Source organism: Fistularia commersonii, chromosome 36 (assembly GCF_037954325.1).
Source record: "Fistularia commersonii isolate RoL2024-O1a breed Wild chromosome 36, RoL_Fcom_v1.0, whole genome shotgun sequence".
NCBI lineage: Eukaryota > Metazoa > Chordata > Actinopteri > Syngnathiformes > Fistulariidae > Fistularia > Fistularia commersonii.
In genome coordinates, this window is record NC_141319.1 from 7600001 (window position 1) to 7624069 (window position 24069).

Genomic DNA, 24069 nt, shown 5'->3' on the forward strand with positions numbered 1-24069 from the left:
CGGTTACATCAGCGCTCGACATCATCAGTGGTGGCGCCGGGGGAGGAACATCACTTTATTTCTTACATGGAATTACACTTGTGTGTTCTGATGGATTAGCCTTTAGCCGTTAGCCTTTAGCAGGAACCCGTGTAGGTCCCTTCCATCCTGGTCTGTGAAGACAGCCGGGTCAGCGCTAGCTAGCGCCTGTGTGTGTGTGTGTGTGTGTGTGTGTGTGTATATGTGTGTGTGTGTGTGTGTGTGTGTGAGAGAGACAACTCACCTGATCATTGACCAGGTAGCAGAGGCGCCCCATGAGCAGAGCAGAGCTCCACCTGGTGGCCACAACTTGAATTACCGCTTCCTCTTTAGAATGCAGCCAGCTGTGTGTGTGTGTGTGTGTGTGTGTGTGTGTGCGTGCGCGCACTTCACCAATGGTGTTTAAAAGCAACCACATGACTCATTCCAGTGAGTTTGCAGTCCTAAATGTGGACTGTGTGTGTATGTGTGTGTGTGTGTGTGTGTGTGTGTGTGTGTGTGTGTGTGTGTGTGCGTATGTGTGCGTGTGCGTGTGTGTGTGTGTGTGTGTGTGTGTGTCTCCCTGCTCTGATTTCACTGTATGAATCGGTTACATCTGAGCGGAGGGTGAACCGCCGCCGCGACCAAATATGGTGCGTCCAGACCTGCAGGTTAGCGTAGCGGTGATGTCATCACGTGACGGAGGAGCTGGAGAATCCTGGGAATCCAGACCTGGACACACACACACACACACACACACACACACACAACGCTGTTCTTATCTCCTGCCAGATGATCTTACATGAAGGCTTGAAAGACTTTAGGGAGCATTGTGTCGACACGTGCTTGTTACAGTTCGCAGCAGATCTTAAAATAATAGACACACACACACACACACACAGTCATGAGGATGCACACACACACACACACACACACACACACACCCTGACCTCACTGAACCTCTTCCACACCTTATTCCTCGTCGACTCCTCCACATCCTGCCATCTGCAAACGATGTACACTAAACACGGTGTGTGTGCGCACACACACACACACACACACACACAGCATAATAAAGATTTATCGAATATGGAGGACCTGCGGGAGGACATGTGGCTCGCAGCTGGACGCTAGAAGCTCAGTGTATAGCGCCACGAGGGTGTGTGTGTGTGTGTGTGTGTGTGTGTGTGTGTGTGTGTGTGTGTGTGTGTGTGTGTGTGTGTGTGTGTGTGTGTGTGTGTGTCCAGGCTCTGATCAAGCGGTGAAGGGTGAGACGTCCAGATATGATTGACAGCTGACTTGTCTGGTTCAAGCCCCGCCTCCTCGCCCATGGTCAGCTGTGATTGGTTCCCCCTCGTTGCTATGGAGAACCTTTTCTCTCCATCACAAATCAACTCTTGGCCATTATGAGTGGGGGTCAGACCCCCACAAACACACACACACACACAGGTTTCAGCAGAAGGTGAGGTGTTGATTGGCCAAGTCGTTGCCGTGACGACTGGGAGCGGCAGTTGCGCCTCTTATCAGCGGGAACATGTGATTAGGAGATTAAACCGAATTACACCACTTTTCAGACTTTATCTGATGAGCACTGTCAGTGTGTGTGTGTGTGTGTGTGTGTGTGTGTGTGTGTGTGTGTGTGTGTGTGTGTGTGTGTGTGTGTGTGTGTGTTTACCACATTTCATTAGGACAAAGCCTCCCAGATTATCTCGCATGTTCCCAATCCGGGACCGACTTCTCTGAATCCCCTCCGGTTCCAGGGACTGATTGTGAAAGAACCCAGGGTCCTCCTGGGTCCTCCAGGGTCCTCCTGGGTCCTCCAGGGTCCTCCAGGGTCCTCCAAGGTCCTCCAAGGTCCTCCTGGGTCCTCCTGGGTCCTCTGCTGAAGGAAAGCTGTTCCATGAAGATCCCGAGATCACGCGTCGCCGCCGCTTCCTTTCTGATTGCCATCCGTTCGCCGTTGAATGTGAATGAGCTTGAAGGCTCTGCTGGCGGAGATGTTCCTGAGATGTTCCTGAGATGTTCCTGAGTGGTCCTTCATGGAGCTCCTCCTCCCCCAGGTGGTGATAAACTGTGCGATCCCCAAAGGTCTGAAGTACAACCAGGCCACGCAGACGTTCCACCAGTGGCGAGACGCCCGGCAGGTCTACGGCCTCAACTTCGGCAGCAAGGAGGACGCCAACGTGTTCGCCAGCGCCATGATGCACGCGCTGGAGGTGCTCAACTCCCAGGACGCCGGTAAGCCCCGCCCCCGCCTCGCAAAGATGGCCGCCGGCCCGAGTTTCCATGGTAACGGGAATAGACGGTCGAGTTTCGGCGGCGTGGCGGAGGAGGTTCTCCGTCAGAGAAACCGGAGAACACGGGTCCTCGGAACATCTGCTCTGGGGCCTTCAACACACACACACACACACACACACACACACATCTTGATCCAACTTTCTCTTTGTGAGTCTTTGCTTCCTTTTCTGAATTTAAAAAAAATGATTGTACTTTTCCACTTCCTGATTCCACTTCTAGTGTGTGTGTGTGTGTGTGTGTGTGTGTGTGTGTGTGTGTGTGTGTGTCACATGACTTGAATGGACGAATCAGCAGGAGTACTGAATGAATTAGTGCATTCCTTTTTATTGATTTTGTTCCATTTGTTCCTTTTCATTTTGATTGGAGGATCTGGAATCGTAAGGAGCGTCCTGATTGGTCAGGTCCTCCCGATCCGGTCCCCTCCACTTCCTGTTCTGAGGCTCCTGAGCGTCTGATTGGCTCACGGTTGAGTGTTTGTTGTTGGTTCATAGAAACAAAAAATATATAGATAATTTATAAATGTGGTAATAAATGTGAAATAGCAGAACAATTTAGTAATAATGAGGTCGTGAACAGGAGTGTGACGTGGCGGGCCGTGATTGGCTGAGAGGAGGCGGCAAGGCCCAGTGAAAATAACACAAATAATAATACAGTGCAGACGTCTCCATGGTAACAGAAACTCAAACATCATGGATGATTGATGGATTGATCAGTTGATTGACGAGTCATCCGGTGTCGGTGGGGCGCTTGTCTCCATGGTAACCAGTGAAAAGTGTCCAACTCGAGGAGGGGGGGTTATTCTGGGCACCTATCAGTGTGTGTGTGTGTGTGTGTGTGTGTGTGTGTGTGTGTGTGTGTGTGTGTGTTGGGGGGTGAAATCTGACCCGGGCTGCTCCTGTGGCGTCAGACCCGTCATGTGATGGCAGGGAACCAAATTTACATCAGGACCCCCCCGTCCCAATTCCTTCTGGATGAGATCATCTTCTGGACGCCGGCTGAGGCACCAGAGACCAGGAGGACCAGGAGGACGAGAACTTCATGGAAAGGCGGAGCGACCAGAGGAGGAGGAGGACATAGGGAGAAGAATGAGAAGAGGAAGGCTGGACCAAGACTGAGAAGAAGAGAAGAAGACGGGACGTATATTTGCAGGCGGTGGAGGAGAAGTTGAGATGAAGGAGGAACTCTTGGACGTGAAGGAAAGCTGAAGAGGACGAGGAGCCTCCCGGACGTCCACGGAGATGCCCGCAGACACGACTCACCACGGGCTCCACCGGCGCCTGCAGAAGATCAGCAGCACCCAGATCTTCCTCAGGAGTGAGTCCACCTGCTCCTTGTCCTCTGGTCTTCTAAGCCGGGCTTCGGCTGGTCTTCTGGACAGCAGAACATCTGACAAGCACCTGGAGAGGGAAGGGGCTTAACCTGTCAATCATCCAACCATTCACAAGTATTCAAGGAACGTGAGGAAGATGGAGAACATGGAGAGAACATGGAGAGAAGCCACCTGAGAGTTCCATCAGGTCAAAGCGTCTCCTGCAGGTTGTTCATCTCCAGCAGGTGGAGGTCCTTCTCAAGGGGAACGGTCTGCGTTAAGCCCCACCTCTTGCCAGGGATTGGCTCCTCCCCCTCTCTCCAAGCTCCGCCCCCATTATAACAGCCAAACTCCTGTTTATGAGGTTGTGTGTGTGTGTGTGTGTGTGTGTGTGTGCGGCCTGGTGGTGACCTGGAGAACAAAGCTCAGCATGGACCTATGGGGGGGTCATCTTGTTGCCGGGCAGATTCTCAGCAGGATGTGTGTGTGAGGGGGTTCAGTGTCTGACCGCATTCCTAGAAATCCTACCGCCGCCCCACCGGGGTCTGGTTGTCATGGCGATGGAGCATTTAAGGATTTTGAACGGGAGCTCCTGATTGGTTCTTGGCGCTGACCTGGATGAAGGTGCAGGAGGAACCAGAAGAACCAGAACCTTCTGGGATCTACAGATGGAAAACATGAGGAACCTGGATGTGTGGAGGGGGCGGAGTCATGAGGAGGGGGCGGAGTCATGAGGAGGGGGCGGGGTCCTGGTGAAGGGTCGGGGTGAGGGGGAGGAGTCAGGAGGAGGGGGCGGGGTCATGAGTAGGGGGCGGAGTCCTGGTGAAGGGTCGGGGTGAGGGGGAGGAGTCAGGAGGAGGGGGCGGAGCCATCACTCAGTCGCCATCTTTGATGTCACTGTGGTTTGTTCTGGATTGAGCTAAAGGACGTTTTTAGGGAACATCAGGCATCAGAGGCTTACACACACACACACACACACACACACACACACACAGACACGCACGCACACTCACAAACACACACACACACATATACATAATCTTAAAAGAGTAGCACATGGGGAAGCAGCATCAAAATGGTGAACATCAAGAATAATGTTTAAGAAAATTTTCAAAAGAATAATATATATATACATATATATATATATGAATGTAGTATATGTATGCATATATAGATATGTGTGTGTATATATGTAGATATGTGCATATTGTGGTGAGCTGGGGTTTAGCAAAGCAACAATTGGAGTCAAGGATAAATTCTTCTTTAGAAGATCGACTGTATACATGTATATATATGTATGTGCATATATGTATGTATCTATATACGTTATTCTCTTGAGTGTGTATTTGGGAGAACACACACACACACACTCACACACACACACACTGGAAATGATACCCCAAACAGCATCCAGCGTATGAATAATAGATCCAGGAAGTACACAGTGACCGAGCACTTGCACTCCTCCATCCCTCCATCCATCCTTCCTCTCCTCCATCCTTCCTCTCCTCCTCCTCCTCCTCCTCGTGCCGTCCTTCCCTCCCCTTTGTTGACATCATGTGTGCACAAAGAGCGTCCCCGCCCGCCGCCGTCCTCCTGGACGGGGCGGGTCTGGAAGCATCTCCTCATCTGGAGGAGGAGGAGGAGGCCGTCTGGTCTGAGGAGCTCTTCCTGTGCAGGAGGAGGGGATGGCGCTGCAGACGGCGAGGCCGGGGGCCGGCGGCGGGCCGGACCGACCCTCCGGACCCTCCGGACCCCCCGGACCCCCCGGACCCCCGGCACGGCCCTGGTGCTCCGTCTGCTGCCGGAGGAGGCCGGGTGAGGTGACGTCGGTCCTCGGCTGCCGCGGGAAACCTCCCGCTCCTCTCCGGCTCGCTGGGAAAACTACAAGAATTGATCTGATTTCTCAGCGCCTTTCTAGAAGGCTCCGGCGTTATTCAGGCTCAAAATCAATATTTAGATTTTGCTCATGTTTTCTCTCATTTGGAGCCTTTCTTTGACCGTTATTTTTATGTTTTTTTGTCTAATGTAGCTTTTTTAACACTTATTATTAGCCTCTTGTGCTAATATCAGAGCAGATTCTTTTGCGACATCTTTTGATCATTTTGCTGTTACTTTGTTGTTCATGTTTTTCTCTGAATTATTAGTTATTAATGATCCATATTTTATGGTATTGATTGTTTTTGAGCTGATCTTGGATATATTAATATGAGAATTCCCTGTTCATTATGAGTTGGATTCTGATATCGCTAAATATATATTCTTATATATATATATATGTGTGTGTGTGTGTGTGTCTGCTTAGTGATGTCACTCAGACTTTACAGTAAGCAGACTTGCACTTACACACACACACTATTGATCCACAGCTCAGATTATTGGAAACAATGCCAGTTACAGCGTTGTATAAACACACACACACACACACACACACACATACACACACACACGATCTGCTTGATCTGCTGACCAGACTGTGTGTCACAGTGGGAGTGAAAAATAAGTGTTTTATGTGTGTGTGTGTGTGTGTGTGTGTGTGTGTGTGTGTGTGTGTGTGTGTGTGTGTGTGTGTGTGTGTGTGTGTGTGTGTGTGCGCGCGCTACATATAGTAGTTTATCGTTGCTCATGTTTTATATCCACTGTTTATAATCTTAATAACACACGTCTGTAATGAGCATGATTCTGGTTCTTCTGATGGATGATGATCTCTGTTCTTCTGAATCCCATGAATCTCCAACCGTTATTGATTATTGATTGATTTCTGCGTGTGTGTGTGTGTGTGTGTGTGGCCCCCTGCAGGCCCCACGCTGCCCCGTCAGGCCCCGCAGGTCCAGAACGGCCCGTCAGCCGAGGAGATGGACCTGCAGAGAAGGTAGGACTTCACCTTCTCCTCCACCTCCAGCTGCTCCCCCCATACACACACACACACACTCACACACACACAGCTGTATTTCAGTAGAGCAGCTGTCAGCTGAGGATTAGACCTTGTTCACCACAAAATTAATTTGAGGATTTAATTAAAATTTTAATTCTTTTTTGCAAAGACACACACACACCAACACACACACACACACACACACACACGCACGCACACGTGCGCAGTGAGCAGTGACCTCTGTACGTGAGCTGACAAATGTAAAAATAACACGGCGTCCGTTATCGACTCCTGCTCAGCTTCATCTCCACTTCGACAGATCAGTGTGTGTGTGTGTGTGTGTGTGCGTGCGTGTGTGCGTGCGTGCGTGTGTGTGTACGTGTGCATGTGTGTGTGTGTGTTCTCTCCTCTGTCATGTCACACACTCGTAGTAAAACGCTAGACATGGTTCCACAGTGAGTCAGCATTTCCTCTCATGGGTGGAGGTGAGAAGAGGAACGAGTGGAGGAGACAAGGTGGAAGAAGAGGAGGAGGTGGAGAAGGATGAAGAAGGAGAAGAGGTGGAGAAGGATGAAGAAGGAGAAGAGGTAGAGAAGGATGAAGAGGAGGAGGTGTCAGTAACTGCGGTGTCTGTTGGCTCCATCCACTCCTTCTGTTCCATCTTCTTCTTCTTCTTCGTCCTCCATCTCTCCATCCTCTCCTGGAGGTGTTTGGACCCTGGTGGCCTCCAGGGGGCGCTAGAGCTCCTCCACTCCTTCACTCCACCGCTGCTGGAGTGAAGGAGTGACAGAGTGAAAGAATGAAGGAGTGACAGAGTGATAGAGGCGGAGAGATGGAGGTCAAACAAACAAATTAACAACAACCATTTATAAAGAAAATATCAAATGTCTGCCAGCTTTCAGCAGGCCATGTCACTCAGAGGCTGTCAGGTGTGTGTGTGTGTGTGTGTGTGTGTGTGTTCTGCCCCCCTCCCCCCTGCACACACACACACACACACACACACACTCACCCGTTAAACCCATATGCTTGCTTTTGCTCTGTTAACACACTTTTGGGGATTTTATGCTGGTCGGGTGCAACACATGGTGTGTGTGTGTGTGTGTGTGTGTGAGTGTGTGTGTGTGTGTGTGTGTGTTGACCGGATTCTCGCAGTGAGCGGGCCCATATGGTCCATCTGGGCTTCCATCCTCTCACACGAGTCTCCTGGTTTCCCCGAGCCGCCTCCTCCAGCTGGCCGCCGCCCCGGGAGCTCCAGCGCCGCCGTTGCCCGTGGCAACGCGGCACCACCAGAACCCCCCCGTGTAATTTTGGCATTGTCGTCTCCGCCCGTGGTAGGATTAGAATCCAGAGGGCGGCACAAACCCGGGTATCGCAGCTGAAAAAATATCTGAAAGCTGCCGATGCCAACTTCCAGTTAAGGAGGTGTAATAAACTATTACTAAAGCAGTAATTACACATTAAACTCCCATCCTTGCTATTTACATCTTTATGCTGTGTATTGTTAAATACTCTGACCTAAAACCAGACTGTAGATGGTTTAGGATGCGCTCCTCGAACGTTCTCCTCCTCAAATCAGAGAGTTCAGAGAGTTTCCTTTTGAGAGGAAATCAGCCATGTTTGTAGTCCGCATTTCGATGAATCTGGACTACAAACATGGCCGATTTCCCGAAAGTTCTCCCCCAGCCCTCTCCGGTCATTTCTGGGAGCTGATAAAGCCAGCTAAAGGTCGGCAAGGATTTGATCGACCACGCAGACATTTTTTTTACGTTTTTATTTTCGTATCAATACTGCCTTCTTGTTGAAATTCTTTATTTAAGCAGAAGCAGGACTATAGGTGGTTTAGGATGCACGTCTCAATATTGCATTAGCAAAACGTCCACGTGCATCATTTTTGATCCGATGTTGCTAGTCAGCGGGCTAGCTAAGCTAGCTGAAGGTGTCAGACAAGTCAGACGTTTTATTTACATGTTTATTTTCGTACGAATACCGGCTTATTATGAAGTTCTTTAATTCTTTATGCAAAACTGGACCGTAGATGGTTTAGGATGCACGTCGTCCTCGACTCCTTAACTTGACTCCAAACCTGGCCGAACCCCATGTTCACCAATTTCTCTCGTGCAAAACGTCCTCGTGGATCATTTTTCCAATCCAATAAGATGTTGTTACTGGCGAGCTACCTATGCTAGCTGAGCTAGCCGAGCAGCTAGCTAATCAGCTAGCTGAGCTAAATGAGCTAGCTGAGCTAGCTGAGCTAGCTAAAGGTGGGCCCGGATGCGATGGTCGAGTCAGACGTTTTATTTACACATTTATTGGTCAGTCCGGCTGGCGGGGCCCCGCCTCCCCCGCTTTGCCGCAGACTAAGGTGCACGCCGGGCGAGCCAACATGGCCGCCGGGCGGCGCCGAGCCTACTTGAGCCGGAGGAACTCGACGGTGGCGCCGGTGGGGTAGAGCCAGATGCCGGCGTGCAGCGGCTGCGTGAAGGTGGTCTTGACCCTGCGCAGCAGGGTCATGGTGTCGGCCACGCTGAAGAAGGCCAGCACGCCGCCGCGGTGGTCCACGTAGACGCCGATGCGTCGCGAGCGCGGCCCCACCACGTCGGCGGGCACGCGGTGGTACCAGAAGATGTAGCTCTGCTTGTCGCAGTGCAGCGCCCAGGAGCGGTCGTTGTAGCCGAAGATGCAGTCGCTGACCCGGCGGCTGACGTTGCGGTAGGCGACGGCCACGCTGACTCCGCCCCCCGTCCACTCCACCTCCCAGTAGCAGCGTCCCGTCAGGCTCTCCCTGCTGAGCGCCTGGTGCCAGTCGCAGAACCTCTCCGGGTGGCTGGAGTAGGTCTGCTCCGTCCGCACCAGCGTGGCCTTGCGGTTGCCCTCGGACAGCAGCAGCCGTCCGTTGGCCGTGTTCTGGTCCAGCGTCAGCTCCCGCCAGTAGCGCAGGAACTCGGCGCGGGTCCCGGGCTCCGGCTCCGGCTCCGGCGGCGGCGGCTCCGCCTCGGCGCCCATCCGGGCGATGTTGGAGGACTTCTCCCGCAGGATGTCCTCCAGCTGCTCCTTGGTGCCCGCCAGCGCCGCCGTCACGCCCTGGAAGTAGCCGTGGGCCCGTAAGCGCACGCACGGCGAGGGCGCCGGCGGCGCCGCCTGCGCCGTGGCCAGGAAGCTCTGCAGGAACTGCCGGTGGTCCTTGGTGAAGGACAGCAGCTTGAGGTCGGCGTCCCTCCTCCGCAGCTCCGTCACCTCCTGCTCCAGCTTCTCCAGCAGCTCCTTGACGCGACCAACCTGGGCCTCCTGGTGCGAGCGGATCTGCTGCATCACGTCGCAGCGGCTCTTCTCCATCACGCGGAACAGGTCGTGGAAGATCTTCTGGCTCTCCTCCACCGCCTTGTCGGCCGAGACGTCCACGGCCTTCATCTCCTGCTGCAGCGCCTTGGCGTCCTCCAGCTTGTCCCGGATCCTCTGCTGGATGTTCTGGCGGTTGGCGTCCAGCTGCCGCTGCCTCTCGGTCCTCTGGGCGGCGGCGTGCTGCGCGCTGCCTCCGTCCTGCTCCATGTGACACGGCGCCCAAAGAAAAAAAACGACGTCCTGCGGCGGCGGAAGCCACACAGCCCCTGCATTTACAACATGCCGGCGCTTCCCCCGTTCACAGCCGCTTCACAGGGGCGTCCTGTGACATCACAGGGCGCCGCCGCACCCGCGCTCGCTTCATAGCCCGCCTGTTTTCACACAGACGGGCGGCGGCGGCGGCCAATCACAGCGCCCGCCGCCGGTGTGTGACGTCACCGCTCCCCCCGCGTGATTGACGGGTCATGATTTTCGGCGAGCGTCCATGACAGCGGCCTCACAGACGCCCTGAGTCATGACAGCGTGACCTTCCCCCCCCTTCGGAAAATCACAGCGTCCCCCTTTCACCCCCAGAAGATCTGGATTGAACCCCGTCTTCTTCCCCTTCTTCTCCGCCCCTGCCTCGGCTTCGGGGCTCCGGCTCCCTCGCCGCCGCCGCCGCCCACGCTCCCCTGGCAACGGTTTCCCCGGCAACCCCTGCGAGTTGGGGGGGGGGGGGCGAACTGGAGCAGAGGGTTCTCTTTCTCCTGAGAGGCAGCGGAACCCGGAGAGAACGCTCGGGTTCTAGGGGTTCTGTGGAAGCTGGGAGAAGATCTCGTCTCTTCAGGAGAATGGGTTCTACCATCCACACTGCTGCTCCAGCGTGAGAAGATTGAAAGAGGAGGCGTCTCCTCCTCCTCCTCCTCCTCCTCACCCCTCAGGTCCCTCAGAGGCCTTCAGGAGAACCTCTCTGGGTTCTCCACCAGCTTCAGGAGGGTCAGAGGGCAACGGTCAGAACCTCCTCACGTCTGGAGGGTATCTGGAGCGCTTCCAGCGGGTTCCCCCTTCATGCTTCTCCATGCCCAACGCTGTGGATGGAATACACACACACACACACACACACACACACACACACGCTGACTCTGCAGTCGCATGCAGTCATGTGCACAGTGACCCTCTGCTGACCTCTAGTGGCCAAACCCGGTACGACAGGTGGTGGAAAGTGTGTTTAATTCGTCGTCACAAGGCTCCGTGTGTGTGTGCGCGCGTGCGTGTGTGTGTGTGTGTGTGTGTGTCTGTGTGTGTGTTGCGGTTGCATAAGAGCCCCTCTTATGCAACTTCTGTGTTACATAATGACAACAGGGGTCGTCGGGGTCAGACGCCCGGCAGGTTCAGCTTCTGCAGGCGATCAGAACCCATCAATACATGGATCGCAGCCGATCAACGATCAATACATGGATCGCAGCCGATCAACGATCAATACATGGATCGCAGCCGATCAACGATCAATACATGGATGAGCTGCTCATCTATGAGTGGATGAATGAATGAATGGAAGCAGCAGAAGTGCTTTAACTCCTCCAGCATAAGTGTTGGATTCCTTCCTGTGTGGAGTAGATGCCAGGGTTCCTCAGGGTTCTCCAGGTTCCTCCACAGTCCACACACACACACACACACACACACAGGAGGGTCATGGAGATCCTGCATGGTCCAGATGTTTGAATGACAGGGTGAATGTTGGATGTCTGTATATGACTAATGAGTGACAGGGTGAATGTAGTGTATGAGAGGGTGAACGGTCGGGCGCAGTCATGTGATGAGATGTTTCCTCAGAGAGCTGGTGGTGGATGTGATGAGATGTTTCCTCAGAGGAGAGCTGGAGGTGGATCTGATGAGATGTTTCCTCAGAGGAGAGCTGGAGGTGGATGTGATGAGATGTTTCCTCAGAGAGCTGGTGGTGGATGTGATGAATGAGTGAATGTTCTCCTCGCCCCGCAGGCAGCTGCAGGAACTGCAGCGGCAGAAGGAGCTGGAGCGCCAGGAGCGGGAGCGCCAGGAGCGCGAGCGTCTGGAGGCGGAGCTTCTGGAGCGCGAGCGTCTGGAGGCGGAGCGTCAGGAGCGCGAGCGTCTGGAGGCGGAGCGTCAGGAGGCGGAGCGTGCGGAGCGCGAACGCCAGGAGCTGCTGGAGCTGCTGGAGAGGGAGAAGGTGGAGCGCGAGCAGCAGGAGCAGGTGGACCGAGAGCAGCAGGACTGGGAGAGAGGAAGACGCATCTCCAACGCCGGTGAGTCTCCACGCCTGGAGGAACATCTCCACCTCCTCCTGCTCCTCCTCCTCCTCCTCCTCCTCCTCCTGCTGTCATCTCCCGTCCAGGCGGCCGTCACTAACCAGACCCGGCTTAGAGCTCTTATTCTGAAGGGGGACCGTGGGGTCCGAGAAGAAGCGAGAACCTCGCATCCACCATGAACTTCACGGGTTCAGGGTCCGAGAGAGCGTCTGAGGACGGGAGAACATCTGACCTCTGAGATGGAGAAGTTCTCTGGAGGTCAGGTGTTTGGAGGAAGTCCAGTATCTGGACAAGTCAGGTGTGTGGAGGACGTGAGGTGTTTCAAGTTCAGATGTTGGATGAAGGTCAGGTGTTTGGGGAAGATCAGATGTTGGGAGGAGGTCAGATGTTTGGAGGAACACAGCAGCTCTCAGGATCTTTGGTTCTTCTGGTTGAGCAGAAGAAGGTTCCATTGGATGGAGATCTTCTCCACAGATAAGGAGGATTACTAGGATCTGGATCTGTAGAGAAGGATCCTTCCATGCCTACAGCTCTGATGGTCCATTCCAGGACTGGGTCAGTGGGGGAAGGCGCACACACACACACACACACACACACACATACACACACACACACACACACACAGAGTTACTCACAGGCTAAAAATATATGTATAATCGGGGGGGGAAAGACCCCCAGGGGTGCAGTGTGTGTGTGTGTGTGTGTGTGTGTGTGTGTGTGTGTGTGTGTGTGTGTGTGTGTGTGTGTGTGTGGATAGAGGCATACAGTGGGGGGGCGTCCACATGTCATAAACAGTAAAAGGCAGAACATGGAAATTGGAGCGTACAGGAATGCAAAAGCACACACGCACACACACACACACACACACACACACACACACAGACACACACACACACACACACACACTCACTGAGGTTTTACGGCAGTTGGCATTTCCTACACATGCACACAAACACACACATGCACATACTGAACAGATGAGCCTGCAGCTGCGTGACGTTAGCGATGCTACGCTCCTTGGTTCACCGTGTGTGTTTTTGTGTGTGTGTGTGTGTGTGTGTGTGTGTGTGTGTGTGCTGAAGCATTCACACTACCTGTTGTCGTGCATTGTGCACGTGGGCACGTAGGGGGCGGGGCTTGTGGGAGGGGCTGAGGGGTGATGGATGGATGGAGGTCAAAGGTCAGAGGTCAGGAGGTCAGAATGAAAGGCTGGTTTACAGAAGATTCAGCAGTGTTTGTGTGTGTGCACGTATGTGCACGTGGAGTGTCACATGATTCTATATCCGCCGCCTGCCTGCCCGACCTTTGACCCCTAGCCGAGGCCCCCGCGAGGGATGCGGTCACGTGACCTGATCTTGACCTTTGACCCACAAAGGCGGTTCCCTCTTTGGGTCTGACTGGACCTCTGTGAAGATGCTGAGATCTTGCTTCACGACCCCTGGGTGGACCTGAAGGTCACGGTGACCCTGACCTGGAGCTCATCCAATCACCTTCTCCGGTCCAAGCCGCCATATTTGCCCCCCCCCACCACCCCCAGTAAAGGAGATTTGATGAACGTTGGGGGCAGATGGTGCAGAAGGTGAGGATTAACACTGCTGCCTCCAAGGAAGCAGATGGTGCTGCACCTCATGGAGAGCCTGGAGGAGCAACTCCGGGATCCACGAGATCTTCATCTGGATTCTGTGAACTCCAGGATTCAAATCAGAACATTCAGGTCCCCCTGAGCCTCTGAGGGACGCATCCAAACCCCAGGCTCCTCCTGGAGGCCATGGAGGTTCCTCCTGGTTTGATGGAGCAAACAAAACACCAAATCCCTTCTCCGATCCTCATGATGCTGTGAGGAAACCTGGACCTTCAGGTGAAGAGCGAGGCCTCCTCCAGGAGCTTCAGGGTGAAGGTTCTCAGTCTGAGGAGAAACACCAGGCTATGGCAGCGCGTTTAAAGCTCAGGCTGTCCAAAATATTAGGAACCCCAAGCTTTCAACCCTGGTGTGTGTGTGTGTGTGTGTGTGTGTGTGTGTGTGTGTGTGTGTGTGTGTGTGTGTGTGGTGAAGCCGGTTCTCCTTCGTGTTCCCCGCTGGCGTCTCCTCCAAGGGCCTGTGTGCGTCCTAACACACTCCTCTAACTGAACACCTCACACACACACACACACACACACACACACACACACACACACACACCCTGGACTGTGTAGCTCTGCTGGTTTTCCTGCTTCATCTGCCCCCTTCTCTTTCTGCCCCTCCTTCACCCCCCACCTGTCTCTCCCTCCTGTGTGCACGCCGGCTGCCCCTTCTGCCCCCTCTGCCCCCCCTCTGCCCCTTCTGCCCCCCCATCTTGCCCCCCCTCTGCCCCTTCTGCCCCCCCATCTTGCCCCCCCTCTGCCCCCCCCCTGTGTTTGCGTCGGCCCGTGGTTGTTTGTGGGTCAGCCTTTGAGAGCACCCTGTGCACCCCCACGCCGGCGGAGCTTTGCCGCCCGCCCCCGTCCACGCCGTCCTCGCCGTCGGCGCCCCCCCGCCCGCCCCCCGGGACGCCGTCGGCGGCGGCCGCCCCCCCCACGCCCCCCCTGAGGCACTCCGCCTCTCGCTTCGCCACGTCTCTCGGCTCCGCCTTCCACCCGGTGCTCCCCCATTACGCCACCGTCCCCCGCCGCCAGCAGGCCGTGCCGCAGGCCCCGCCCCCGGCGCCCGCCCCGGCCCCCCCGCCCCCTCCGAAAACCTCGGCGTGGTCGGCGTACAACTTCACCCCCCTGCCCCCGTCCCCCCCCGTGATGATCAGCAGCCCCCCCGGTAAGGCCGCCGGGCCGCGGCCGCTCATCCCCATCGCGGCGCCGTCCCCGCTCTCCCAGAAGCCGCCTTCGCCGTCGCCCAACGGCCCCCCGATGTTCCCGGCGCCGTCGCCCGTCACCATCCCGACGCACCCCCCCCTCGGCGCCGTCTGCCCCACTCCGCCCCCCCCGCCCACCCCGCCCCCCTCTTCCTCCTGCGTCTCGTCTCCCCCCTCCTCATCCCACGCTCCTGGTTTGCCCTCTCCCTCCACAGCGACCGCCGCCGCCGCCGCCGCCGCCGCCGTCACGGCCGAGCACCTGTCCCTGCCCGTGGGACCGCCGGGCCGCGGCGAGCCGGACCAGCCCGCGGCCCCCGACGCCCCCCAGGCCCAGGGGGGGCCGCCCTGCCAGCCCCAGGGTAAGACCGCCGTTCAACGTCCGGTCCGTCGCCGCCGTCGGACTCACATGCTAACGGGGGCGAGGGGGCGGGGCTGAGGCGGGGCAGGGTGGGGTCAAGGGTCAGCGGGGTCAGGGGTCGTCCCGGGGATCCTCACCTAGAAGGCTTCCTCCACCTTCGACAGTTCTATGCAACCAAAGCACCCCCACTGTGGCTGTGAGGGGGCGGGGCTAAGGCGGGTCGGGGGCGGGGTCTCCACGCACCTGTAAAAAACCTCTGTTGGACACCATCTGTTTTGTAGTTTTAAAGTATCATCTAAAGACTACAAATATGGAGATCCAGATCTCTGCTAACATTCAATCAGCCAATTAGCTTTGTGTGCTAACGGTGACCTTTGTCCCCATGTTAGCGATTGGGGTTGGAGGCGCGCTCCACTGACCTTTGACCTCAGAGATCTTTTATCTGATCCGGCTCCTCCTCTCCCGCTGATTGATTATTGATCGCTTGTAAGGAGAACTTTGTCATTTTCTCCGACATGAGATTAGATTGATAGACATGACAATATCTTGTGTGTGTGTGTGTGTGTGTGTGTGTGTGTGTGTGTGTGTGTGTGTGTGTGTGTGTGTGCTCGCTTGCTTCGCCACTGTGCTTGCACTGTCACATCTGCCCTCCAGATGCTACGTGAGATGTTTCTGCTCATCAGCTTCAAACATGACGTCGTCACCAGCTCACAGTGTGTGTGTGCGTGTGTGTGCGTGTGTGTGTGTGTGTGTGTGCGTGTGTGTGTGTGTGTGTGATTTATCCACCGATGCCAGTGAGCGTGCGTGAAGAGTGAGGGGGCGGAGCCTATCAGAGGCGCCACCCCCCAGGAGGCGGGGCTTAAGCTGAATGTGTCATTCAAGGATCGTGACATCCACGTTCTCGTGGACGTTTAGCTCCTGCTATGAGGCTAATTGTGGACAGAGTTAGCTGTTATCTGTTAAATGGTAAATGGTGAGAAGGTTCATGGAGTAAGATGATTGACGGTGTGTTGTTCTTTGTGTGTGTGTGTGTGTGTGTGTGTGTCCCCAGAGTCGGCGCAGACGGCGCCCACCCCTCCCCCTCCCCCTCCCCTCCCCCCCGGCTCCACTGTGACCTCGGCGGCCCCGACCCCGGCCGTCACCCCCACCACCCCGGGCGGCCCCCCTCCGCCCCCGCCTCCCCCGCCCCTGCCTCCGACGCCGTCCCCGTCCGGAGGCCCCGCCCCTCCTCCCGGGGCCCCGCCCCCGCCCCCGGCGCCCCCCCTCCCCGCCGGCCTGTTCTCCCCCGCCGAGGACCGCCCCATGTCCGGCCTGGCCGCCGCCCTCGCCGGAGCCAAGCTGCGCAAAGTGCCAAGAGTGAGTGTGTTATTTTGAATTGTCTCACACACACACACACACACACACACACACATGCTTCTTTCATGCATGAGCACACACACACACACAGTCTCCATCTGTCACACTGTCAGGGATGTTCACACACACACACATGTCTAACCGCCATTCTGAGCCCACCTCTGTGTGTGTGTGTGTGTGTGTGTGTATGTGTGTGTGTGTGTGTGTCACAGAGTGATGATGCCGGAGCCGCGCTGGCGGCCGCCATGTTGGGGGCGGCGGCGGCCAAGACGGAGAGTAGAGGCAACGGCCCGCTGCCAGGGGGCGGCGGGCTCATGGAGGAGATGAGTGCCCTGCTGGCGCGAAGGTACGAGCGAGAACATGGGAGAAGCAGGGAGGAGAAGATGGGGAGAAGATGGGGTGAAGCTGCAGATGTTCCTCCCTCACCTGTCTGCTGTCCTCCTGTCCCTCAGGAGAAAGATCGCAGAGAAGGGCTCGTCTCCGGAACCCGACCAGAGATCGGTGAGTGGCAGCGGCTTGTCCTGCGCCCGCCGTGACAGATAAGCTCCGCCCCTCCGCCCTGAAGGATCATGGGAAACGTAGTCCTTCACCTTGTTAGCTAGCTAGCTAGCTAACAATCTCCACTGTTCCATCATCACCACCATGCTGAACACATCGTGTGTGTGTGTGTGTGTGTGTGTGTGTGTGTTGGACAGGAGGAGGGCGAGATGACCACGACCCCTAAGGTGTCAGCCTGTAGCACACCAGGTGAGGGTCACACACCGGAAGAGTGTGTGTGTTTTTGTCACTGTGGGCTTATTGACTTTCCTGTGTGTGTGTGTGTGTGTGTGTGTGTGTGTGTGTGTGTGTGTGTGTGTTCACAGATATGCCCAGGAAGCCATGGGAGCGAACCAACACCATGAACGGTAGCAAATCCCCCGTCATCGGCAGGTAAGACATGCTAAACACACTAAAATTGGGGGGGCGGAGCCCTTTTTCGGGGTGGGGGGGTTAGCTTTAGCCTTTAGCATTCGCGCAGGCTAGCTTGGAGCATGGCGCCCCGCTGGAGCCGCTTCAGTGCTGCTAACACTGCTACGAGCTAGCGCCGCCTTCATGTGCAGGTTTGGCGACTGGCTCTTTTTTTTTTGGAGGGGGTTTTTCTCCCGTCACCTGATGGACCACGAGAAGATACCTCCGTCCATCTGTCCATGCACACTACACCACACACAACTCCCTGCCGCCCGCCGAGAAACCCTGGGATAAAAGGCCTGCAGAGGAACACTGTAGATCAGGTCCCGAGGTGGAGGAAGTGGATCCGGTGGGGGGGGGAGTAGATCCTGAGGTCCAGGAAGCGGACGTAGATCTTCCAGGCGGGAAAGTAGATCCTCTAGTCCAGGGGTCGGCAACCCGTAACACCCAAAGGGCCATTTGGACCCGGTTTCCTCAGAAAAGAAAACACTGGGAGCCACAATTACTTTGTGACGACTAAAATAAAGGTACCACTGTATATATTGCTTTTTATTACCTTTACACTTTGTATAAACAAGGGTGTAGTGTGTTGCTTCTGAAATTCACAAAGTATTACGGAGAAAATTAAATTTTATTTATGTAATGAACTCATTTTGAGCTTTGGGCTTTCAGAGCGTGTAGCGGAGCCTTGACCTGAATTTTAAAAATAAATCGTGAAAAAAATCACTGTGTCAGTAAACAATAAAAAATAAACATTTGCAAAATATCTTCATAAATATTTATTTTACCTGGTTTATGGGACTTCTGCTCCTGAACTTCTGCGCACAGCATCTGCAAATCGGGACTTTACCGGCGGGCGGGTATACCGGCTTCCGCCAGTGTGACGTTATTTTGAGCGGCGAAAAATAATGAATATAATTTTTTTTAATATTTCAAGATCACAATAATCTGCCAACTTAGAACTAAAAGTTAAAAAAAGGAATGAACACAAATGAAATACACTTTAATCAAATATTTATAATTTATTTTCCCAAGCCGCTCAGAGCTGCGGGTTGCCGACCCCTGATCTAGCCAGAGACCAAAGTAGATCCTCCAGATAGGAAGGTAGGCCCTGAGGTGTTCCCGAGGTCGAGGAAGTGGATCCTCCCTGGGTGAGAGGAGACCCTGAGGTGGGCAGCGCAGATCCTACGGTGGTGAAAGAAGATCCTTGTCTCTGCCCACACAGACGAGAGTCTCCGTGGAGATCCCCCGCCGCCGCCGCCGCCGCAGATTCCTCCAGCAGGTAGTCGGACGGCGGAGGAGTCGGAGCCTCCGCGCCGCCACCTCTGTCCTCCACAAGTCTTCATTACGTTTCAGTGTGCTGATCCTGTGTGTGTGTGTGTGTGTGTGTGTGTGTGTGTGTTGCGTCTCTAACTGCCGTCCTCACGCCGTTCTGCTCGCCGCCCCGCTAATGGCCGCCTGGCACATGAACATGCCGCGTTTGAATGCGCGCCGAGACGCAGACGCCTCCAGACATGGGTTTATCTATGCAGGGCCAGCAGGGCCTCAGAGATAAGGCCCTGCTCTGTGTGTGTGTGTGTGTGTGTGTGTGTGCATAATATTACATATACACAGAATTACAAATCAATACACATACATTATTGCAAGCAAAAATCTGATCACCTGTATATGTGTATTGCATGCATTAAATATTGTATATAATCATCTAAGACTTAAACCCACTGGAAGAAATCGATCAAAATTTAATAATTTAACCAAAATGATATTATTTCCATGTTTTGTTAACCCCCTCAAAAATTGCAAATTAAATTCTGATAATAATGAATAATAAATCCATAAATAAAATAGCTGAAAAATAATTGTATTGTTTTAATTACAGATTTAATTCAATCATTAAAAAAAAATAACAATTGATGACTTGTATGGTTCGACAGGCTCCGCCTCTGTGCGGGGTCGGGTTTCAATCGATCGGATGTTCGCGTTGTTATTTTCTGGGCGTTTTCCAGCCGCTCGGCAGCTAACGAGCAGCTGCAGAGCCCACTTCCTGTCCCACCGCCTCCATTTCCTGTCTGACTTCCTGTCTCATCGCCTCCACTTCCTGTCTGACTTCCCGTCCTCCTAGCGACGGGCTCCTAGCGCTACGACGCCCACGCCGTCAGCTTATCGCCGTCCGCCAGGCGGACAGGCTGCGCCCAACGCACCAAAAAAACCAATAACACACCGTCTTCGGCCGCGGCTGGAAACACACGACTTCCTGCTCTGCTTCATTTCCTGTGTGCGTGTGTTTGCTGCCGTGTGTGTGTGTGTGTGTGTGTGTGTGTGTCTTTGCATGTGGAGGGGAGTGCACGCGCTGGAACTCAGGTGCACCCTCCGCTGTGCTAGCGCTGCAAGCCTTTACAGAAAAGCTGGTCAAATCTGTGAAGCTGTCATGTGTGTTACACTGATATTTAATCACAGCAGTGGCAGGGAATCAAACACATTCTGTGTTTATAACAGAGAACACAGAAGAATGAGTCTGACTTTTTTCTTTTCACTCGCCGGTTGACTTTTTCCATCAATCAGGGTCAAGCTAGCATGACGTGACTCAAGATGGCAAGACTTTGCTAACGCCACCCCCTCCTTCTCCCTCCTTCTCCCTCCGCCCAGACCGAAGTCCACCCCGACCCCCACCGCCTCCTTAAGTGCCAACGGTGTCCCCGCGGAAACTCTGGACTACGACAGACTGAAGCAGGTGGGTTGCCCAAAGAGGCGGCGCCCGTGACGGCTTCGCCCCAAACTTTGACGCTGATGCTAGCGGATCCTCGCGGCGGGTGTGTCGCCACGCGTCTTCACGGCGGGACGCCGCTCCTCCCTGGGCGCTCTGTCATCAGATACTCTGATAAGTGGGGGTTCGGACCCCCCCCACCCCAGGCGGCCCGGCCTATCTGTCCCCGCAGCCCCCCCACAGCACCGCCGCCGCCTCCTGTTTGTTTACTCCCGATGCTAATCAGGTCCCGACTAATCACCCCGGGATTAACTCGGGGTGTGTGTGTGTGTGTGTGTGTGTGTGTGTGGGGGGGGGGGGGGGGGGGGTGAGCCTGCACTCAGTCTCTACAGAAGCCGATGCCCCCCCGCTGACTGAGTTTGTGTTCCAGGACATTCTGGACGAGATGCGGAAGGAGCTGTCCAAGCTGAAGGAGGAGCTCATCGATGGTACGTCCTCCCCCTCTCTCCTCGCCACCTCGCCGTCCCTCCCTGTGACTTCCTGTCTGTGTGTCCCTCAGCGATCAGGGAGGAGCTGGGCAGGTCCAGCACGGCGTAGCGGAGCAGGTCCACGTCGGCCCCCCCGCCCCCTCCACCCCACGTGACCTTGCAGACGACCCCTGAGATCTGACAGCGCGGTGGCGGCGACGACAATGACGACAGGAATGGTGGAAACTGATGGTGGTGGGGGGGTGCACACAACAACAACAACAACAACAACAACAACAACAATAGCGACGCAGAATGGGGTGTCAGTGCCCCCCCCCCCCCCCCTCCGGCGCCATGTCTCCTCTCTGTCTCCATGGCAACACCCCCCCTGGGTTTAAGCCTTTGGCTCCGCCCCCACCCCCCCATTACGCCATGGGTAGCGTGTGTGTTTGTGCGTGTGTGAGAGCGTGCGTGTGAGCGTGCTTGAGGGGGGCCGACCGGCCAATCAGACTGCAGGACACTGTTACGCTTGTCTTCCTTCAGAGAAAAAAAAAAAAGAATATATAAATAAAAACACTATTTTAACCTGAATATTTACAGGAGAGAGGTTAGATAGAAGAAACTGCCGTGTGGGCGGAGCTACAGTAGCCCAGCAACCCCACCTGTGTGTGTGTGTGTGTGTGTGTGTGTGTGTGTGTGTGTGTGTGTGTGTGTGTGTGTGTGTGTGTGTGTGTGTGTGCGCGTGTGTGCGCGTGTGCGTGCGTGTGCGTATCGTAGCTCAGACCCTTCCTGTTGGAGGCGCTAATGACCCATCATGCTTGTTGGCCATCACTGGACATCTAGGATGGACCCCCCCCACACACACACACACACACGCACACACACACACACACACACACACACACACACACACACACACACACACACACACACACACTCTGTCACAGCTCACGCTTTCTTAAAAAATAAAATCAAAAAAAGGTTGAGGGTCACAAACCTGCCACGAACAAGTTAGCATTAACACATATTTTACTACAAGCAATAAGTGTAGCATCTTGTACTTAGCCCCGCCCCCCCGACATGCCCCGCCCCCTCTCGTTTGGCGGCACCCGCCCGTTGTCCGTGCACGTCCGCAGACTGCCAGTGATGGACGTGTGGGGGGGGTTAGTTTCTTTTTGAGTTTAGCTGGTGGCTAACAGAGAGGTGCCATTCACTCATTCACCTCTTCTTCTTCTCCTTCCTTTGCCTTTATTTTCACTCCCCAGAGGAAGAAAGTGCCGTTTTTGTTGTTGTTTTTCTTTGGGTTTTGTTTCGTTTTGTTGACTTCTGTTACTCCATGCTCCCCGCTGATGTCCAGTGAGAAGCCGCTGAGGGGCCGCCGGGCTGGCGGCGGGGGGGCCGGGTCCCCCGGGAGGCCCTCTGACCCCGCAGACAAAGCCTTGCATCGCTGACGTGGCATTTACGCCTCTGACCAGGGTTCCCCTTCACACATTCATTTTGTTAAACCATCGAAAAAACACAAACCTAAAGCGACCCACCGCTAACATTAGCATTAATGTGTTCATTAATTAGCATTAGCATGGGTGGAAATGTAGAAAAGTCATCAGGTTATGTTTGGGGGGGGGCTGGTCCTCTCCTACATTTCCACATCTCCAACACAAACGTCTCACCAACGCTGGGAGAACTATTCCCTCATCTGGGCTTCGCAGGCGTGTTTTTATCAAAAAATGGGAAAAAGTGGCGCGGTCAAATAACGAGGTCTATACCGACAGCGAGTGAGGTCACACCTGGTTGGGCGTCAGACACGTGTTGGTCCTCCATCCAGGGTGCAAGCTTTGACTGCGGGGCCTTCAAATCCAAGCCAGAAGGCCCCCCCCCCCCCCGGCTGCGATTGGCCGGCGTCCTCCCGGGTTCTCCCTGGACTCGGGTCCAGGCTCCTGTTCCGGAGTCTGTCTTCGCTCACGTTTATCGAACTAGCGCCATGATCGGAGGGTGACCCCGTGACCCCGCCCATTTCCATGGAAACGCCCCGCCGAGAGCGTGGGCGCCTGCTCCGCCTGCACTAGAAGACGCCACGAAGGGAGATGAGGACAACCTCACAAGCAATCAGACGTCCTCCGTCAACTCTTTCACCAAAGGATCCAATCAGAAGCCTCCGCTCGGCGTCCATCATCTCCACCATCTCCGTCCGGAGAGGGGCGGCGTCCTCCGGGGCCCGGGGCGGTCTGTGCCTTGAGGAGTCCCGAGATCCGAGAAGGCGTGGAGCCGATCTCGTCTTTGTTTCTTCTGGGACGGAAGCTCTCTCGCCGGGGCGCGAGAACCTCGGCTCCCTGAAGGCCTCGCGCCCCGGCGAGGTTCTGCCGGCCGGACCTCGGTGTTGTCGTTCCCTGGTGCCATTTGTTTTTTTTTTGTTGTTTGATTTTTGGGATGTCACACCAGACTGTCGGCGTCACTCTTCGCACGCCGAAAGAAGCGGCGGGCGGGGCTCGGACGCCCCCCCGGAGCTCCGCCCGTCATGGCCGCCGGGGTCGGGTGGTGTTCGGGAGGTCCGTTCCTCCGCCCCCGTCGTCGGGTTCTTGTCCTCGTCTTTTTCTTACATGCTAACGTTGTTTTGTTTGTTTGAGCAACTTCAATAAAAACTGCAATACGAGAGGCGGTTCCTGCTTTGGTCCGAAGACCCGGTCTTCAACAGGGAACATCTGGACCGGGTTCTGCCGTGCAGCTCTTCTCCAGCGGGGCCTGAGGGTTCCTGCTTCTCTGTGGAGACTCCAGCTTCGAAGAGCCGAGCCTCCGGACCGTCACCTTAGCTCGCACGGGTTTTTTTATAAACCGCTAAGTCGTCGCTATGGCGACTTGACGCAACAGCCGTCGGTTTATGATGCAAGTTCCCTGGGCGGAGGAGAGAAGAGCAACGGCGGTGATTCAAACATCTTCCCCGTCCCGATGAACCAGAGGACCGTCGTGGTCTTCATGAGTTCGTCCCTGCATGGTGGTGGGCGAGAAGTGGTTGAAGGTTATCTTCTCAGAATTGGACGCATCAGCTGGAGTTTTGGGGGAAAAAACTCCCTCCGTCGCTCAATCGTTCTACGACCCTCTCATTCAAACATCTGGACGATGTAGGCTGGTTCCTCAGGGAGCGACCCCGAGGAACCCCACGCAGGCACGGGCAGAACATGGAGGCTCCACACAGGAAGGCGCCTCCATCTGCGCGGAGGTTCTCCATCATCCAGGTCACGGTGAATCTTTGTCGAAATTCAAGTCCAGTTGCAGAGACTGGATTTCGACAAGGAGTCTCCATGTGGGAATCCAACCAGGGACCTTCTGCATGGAGG

At 55.0% G+C, this 24069-nt stretch overlaps 2 protein-coding genes across 8 annotated transcripts in view; one reads left to right on the forward strand and one right to left on the reverse strand.

Moving 5' to 3' along the window:
- enah (ENAH actin regulator) overlaps positions 1 to 23387 on the forward strand; it is a 40306-nt gene extending 16919 nt beyond the window's left edge. For 3 of the 7 annotated variants that reach the window (XM_086143225.1, XM_086143224.1, XM_086143221.1), the window contains exons 3-15: positions 2058 to 2235; positions 6404 to 6476; positions 11796 to 12079; positions 14508 to 15263; positions 16314 to 16618; positions 16831 to 16964; positions 17071 to 17119; positions 17314 to 17365; positions 17482 to 17548; positions 18792 to 18848; positions 20213 to 20297; positions 20701 to 20758; positions 20830 to 23387. In XM_086143225.1, the coding sequence (XP_085999351.1) occupies positions 2058 to 2235; positions 6404 to 6476; positions 11796 to 12079; positions 14508 to 15263; positions 16314 to 16618; positions 16831 to 16964; positions 17071 to 17119; positions 17314 to 17365; positions 17482 to 17548; positions 18792 to 18848; positions 20213 to 20297; positions 20701 to 20758; positions 20830 to 20867 (2136 nt within the window). In that variant the 3' untranslated portion in view covers positions 20868 to 23387. The remainder of the gene's footprint in view (positions 1 to 2057; positions 2236 to 6403; positions 6477 to 11795; positions 12080 to 14507; positions 15264 to 16313; positions 16619 to 16830; positions 16965 to 17070; positions 17120 to 17313; positions 17366 to 17481; positions 17549 to 18791; positions 18849 to 20212; positions 20298 to 20700; positions 20759 to 20829) is intronic. The other 4 variants (XM_086143226.1, XM_086143222.1, XM_086143228.1 and 1 more) reach the window with 4 other exon arrangements.
- On the reverse strand, positions 8886 to 10025 carry LOC147213580 (tripartite motif-containing protein 16-like). Its single transcript, XM_086143015.1, has one exon. The coding sequence runs from the start codon at positions 10023 to 10025 to the stop codon at positions 8886 to 8888; it is 1140 nt and encodes a 379-aa protein (XP_085999141.1).
- Positions 23388 to 24069: the final 682 nt, after the last annotated feature.